Raw genomic sequence first — 4,453 nt, forward strand, 5'->3', positions numbered from 1 at the left:
GCCTCAGGAAGAGGAAGGGCCGGGGGGCGGGCAGAGCTTGCACATCCTCCTAAAGGAGTCTTATCCTGAGAGGGTCCCGCTGCAGCAGAGGTCCCCAGGGATCCTGGGCAGAGCCGGGTGGGGCGAGGACTCCTGGCTGCTCAGGTGGAAACAGGTGGTCAACCTGACCCACCTGGGCCCCGTCCCTGTCCTGGCCATTGGCTGTGTGGCTTGGGAATTTGGGGTTTCTGCCGCAGCCTCCCCCTGGGAGCCAGCAGGCAGCACATCCAACCCAGTCTCACTGGGGGCAGTCACGGGAGGAGGGCCAGGCCCACGTGTGGACTTCCAGGTGGCACTTCGTGGACAGCAGGAGCCAGGGGGCCTGTATCAGGGACATGGTCAGGCAGCCCAGCACCCTTGGCCAGAGACTGGCAGAGCCAGGCCCCTTTCCTGGGCAGGCGGTTCAGAAGCAGGTCCACTGCGGGTGTTGGCAGTCCCCAGCTGAATCTGGGGCCTGGGGTGCTGTGCTCTGGGGCAGGGCCTGCCTTGGTCTGAGTCCTGGGCCTGGCTGTGCCTCTGGGACACTGGCCCTCCAGGAACGGAGCGAGGGAACGGCTTCATCTGCCCACCCCCTTCAGTGGCGCTTTGTCCACCCCATCCCATGTGGCTGTCCTTGCCCCACAGGGACCCTAGGGACAGGTCTTCTGTGGCCCAGGGTCCTTCCTGTGGGACGCTAGCCTGTGGAGAAGGGGCCAGGGTGCATCCCAGCAGCCTGTTAACTTGGGACTCAACCACAAGCCCTCCCTGCCTGGCACGGAGAGTCCCCTCTGTCCCAGCTGTACTCAGGAAAAGTCCCCACGGGGACTCACCTATCCAGAGGGGTCCTGAGAGCCTGTGGCAGGCAGGAGGTCCTAGAGGGACATCACAGAGAAGGTCGGGCGAGGACAGGACGGGGGCGTGATCCTGGCCTGGGTTGGGGGGTTTGGAGGCCTGGGAGGACAGAGTGAGGGTGGAGGGACCCACAGAGAGCTGGTGTCGGGGATCCATGGAGGCCAGGTAGTCTCAGGATGGGGGGGCCCAGGCAGAGGTGGACGGTCCAGGAAATGGGGGAGTCAGGCTAGGTCCAAGACCCAGGAGAGGTGGGGGGTTGGAGGAGGGGCTGGGCCATGGTGGGAGGGGCAGTTGTTTGCTGGACAGTCCTTGGGTGGGCACAGCCCTGGGCACCTGGGAGGACTCACCGTCCCTCCTCTCCAGGACCCCCAGGGCCTGTGGCTGCTGAGAGCCCAGGGCTGGAGAGGCGGCGCAGCAGCACACCCACCTACGTGAACCTCCCCGTCAGCCCCTCCTCCAGACAGCGGCTGCACTACATGGGCCTGGAGCTGCAGGAGGCCGGCCTGGGCGTCCGAGGTGGGTCCCCACGGGAGACCCACAGAGCTGGGCCAGCCTCAGGGCTTGACCCCAGCACATCAGCCCTGGCCAGGGAGCTCTTCCTACTGGTGCCCAAGTGACATTTCCAAGGCAGCCCTGACCCCCAGCAACGTCCGGCTGAGCCCCTCTGAGGCTGCGGGCCCAGGCCCGGGTCCTGTCTGGCTGGGGGACTGGTGTGGGAGGGAAGGAAGTGGCAACAGGGCACCCGTCCAGCCCCTGTCACCGAGGGGATGAGCACTTGCGGGCTGGGCTGGGCAGCTGGGCGGGTGCCAGCCCTGGCCTGCTCTCTGCTAACGGCCGGCGGGCTGCTCGCAGGGGCCGGCCCCGCCCACTACGCCCAGATCGACATGGCGGCCACGGAGACGGCGCACCGGGTGGGGGCCCAGCACGCGCAGGCCCGGGAGGAACGGCTGTCCGAGCGGGAGCAGTGGAGGAAGGGGGCCCGGCAGTGACGCCCAGACCTGGACAGCTGGACGTCTGGCCCAGCCAGGTGGGCCGTGCGCTCTGTGGGGAGCCCTCGTTGTGAGGGGCCCTGGCCTCTGTGGGCTGGGTTGAGGCCGACTCCTGGCCTCCCAGCTGCAGGGGAGGGCACGACTGGTCTCGTGCCCAGACCCAGCTGGAAGACCTGGGCCCGCGCTGGTTCATTCCCATCCTCCCTCTGGCCAGGTCTCCCTCCTCACTGGCGTCCAGGGCTGACCCTTCCCTTGGCCTGACACGTCCCTCTGGACCACGGGCTGCTGAGGCTGCTCAGGCCCCTGACAGCACCTCTAGCACCTGGGGCTGGAGTCGCCAGGGGAGAGTTCAAGAGTAGCTTCCACAGCCTGGGATGACAGGTGACAGCCGCGTCCCAGGAAAAGGCATGTCCCTAGACAGGGCAGGCAGCTCCTGAGACTTGCTGCCCCAGGCTCCCTGTAGTGTGGCCTTTGAGCCACCCCAGGGCTCCCACCTGCTGGGCCACATGCCCTGTGCCCTGGGATGGAGGCCACAGCAAGAACAGGAGGGCTGTCCCACTGGTCAGTGCCAGTGGGACTCCTACCTGTGTAGGACTGACTGACCTCAGGGCTCCTCTGTGTCATATGAAGTTCAACACTCTCCCGTTGTTTATTTATTTCTGGTACCAGGGATTGAACCCAGGGGCACTCAACCACGGAACCATATCCCCAGCCCTATTTTGCATTTTATTTAGAGACAGGGTCTCTCTCGATCCTCCTGCCTCAGCCTCCCGAGCTGCTGGGATCATGTGTGCCCTACGCCGGGCCCTGTTCTATTTTCAACATGTGTAATTCCCTGAAGGTGGGTTCATGTTTGGGCTGGGGGTTCTGGGGTAGGGGTGGAGGGAGCTGTCTCCCCCTCAGTGGAGCTGAGTTCAGGTCTCCTCGTGGGAACTTCTTCCAGATGCGCCCATGGCCTTGGGGGAGTCTGTGGCAATTCCGTGATTCAGACACTGGCGGGAAGTTTCCAGGTGTAAACTTGTGTGTGCCCCAGCCCACAGTGCTGGTGCTGTGGGTGAGGGGCTCCCCTAGGACAGCCACAGCCAGTCTTGGTCCTATTTCTTCTTTTGTCCCTCCCTTCCCCACCCAGGAGGCCCCAGTGGTCCTATGGGGATCAAAGGCAGCTGGCGCTCCTCTTCTTCTGGGGTTCCGGGTGTCGGCAGGTCCCGGAAGGTCCTCCCTCCCTGCTCTGCCAGCCGCACATGTCCCCTGAGCAGACAAGGGCTGAGCAGGTGGACTCTGGAAGCCAAGGTCGGGGAAGCAGCTCAACTGTGGTCAGCTGGAGGGGGGCCCTGGAGGCTGCCCCACCAGAACACGGTGGGGACAGGAGCCCGGCCTAGAAGATCCCTTTTGCCCCTGCCCAGATCTTCTTAAAGATGAGCGTGGCCATCTTGTCCACTGGGGGCCCAGTGCGGACCCTCTGCCTGTCTGGGGCCTCCCACTACAGTGTGCAGGGCCGCCTCCTGGTCTACAGCACCGTCACCTCCATCCACGGCCATGCTGGCTTGGTGGGTCACTGGTTGTGGGCACTTAAGTTGACCTGAGTTGCCCTTTTGCCTTTTGGACAAGGCACCTGCCCTGATACTCCTGGAGTTGCTGATGGGATCCCAAGCCAGCATGGAGGGCAGGCACGGGGACAGGCAGGGTGCCCCTGCAAACTCTGAGCTAACCTGGGTCTGCACCATGGGAACTGTGTGTGCCTGGCCCCAGTGCTCCAGTCCTCCCGTGGAGCAGCTCAAAAGGGACCAGGCCTGGGTCTGCAGCCTGCAAGGACCCAGGGCAGGAAGACCAGGATGAGGTGACATGGAGGGACACAGCACAGGAGGGGATTGTGAAGGCCAGCCCAGTGTGTCACTGCCAGATAGGCATCCAATAGAGCCCAGGGACCAGAATCCCACCAAGGACCCCTTCCCAGGCTCAAGACAAAGGCCAGGGTCCTAGGATCTCCATGGTCACCTGAGAGCCCTGGCGCCACCTCCTGGCTGCAAGAGCTCTGCAGAGAGGACCCTGAGGTCAGGCTCCAGACCCCACCCAGCTCTAGAGGAAGGTCAGGCTTTTGGCCATGTGGCTCTGGCCTCCAATGGTCATCCTGGCTGGCAGGGTCCCCAGCACTCCCTAAGGCTGCCTGAGCTAGAGGTCACCCTCCCTCACAGAAGCCCTCCTGCAGACCCATGTGTGCTTAGCCCCTCCCTGTGGCACCTTGGCCAGGTCAGGCCTAGCTGAACCTGCCCTCTGGCCCCCTGCTGGCCCCCTGCTGGCCCCCTGCTGCACATCACACTCCCAGGCAGAGGGGAGACAGCCACATCACGCCCAGACACCCAGGCCTGGGTAGAGCCGCTCATACCCATGACAGAAATTGGCATCCTGCCACTTTATAAGGAGGCATCTGAGGCTCTGGCCAGCCAAGGCCATAGGGCTGTGGACCCAGGTGGGCCTGAGCTGGCACGTGTTGCCTACAGGAGAGGCCAGGAGGGCCTGCCGGAGCAGGGATGAAGGACCCTGGCAGGGGACGGGGCCACAGCTATTTGGGGAGGAGGCTGCTGGGGGTGGTGGGT

General features: G+C 64.4%; 1 protein-coding gene across 1 annotated transcript in view; it reads left to right on the forward strand.

Moving 5' to 3' along the window:
* Window positions 1-4,453, forward strand: part of Dok7 (docking protein 7) — a 23,465-nt gene that overhangs the window by 18,204 nt on the left and 808 nt on the right. Inside the window, exons 4-5 of the mRNA XM_048783970.1 lie at window positions 1,114-1,386; window positions 1,723-4,453. The exon at window positions 1,723-4,453 is cut by the window's right edge and continues 808 nt beyond it. Of these exons, the coding sequence (XP_048639927.1) occupies window positions 1,114-1,386; window positions 1,723-1,859 (410 nt within the window). The 3' untranslated portion in view covers window positions 1,860-4,453. The remainder of the gene's footprint in view (window positions 1-1,113; window positions 1,387-1,722) is intronic.

The sequence above is a fragment of the Marmota marmota genome, unplaced genomic scaffold (genome assembly GCF_001458135.2).
Source record: "Marmota marmota marmota unplaced genomic scaffold, marMar, whole genome shotgun sequence".
NCBI lineage: Eukaryota > Metazoa > Chordata > Mammalia > Rodentia > Sciuridae > Marmota > Marmota marmota.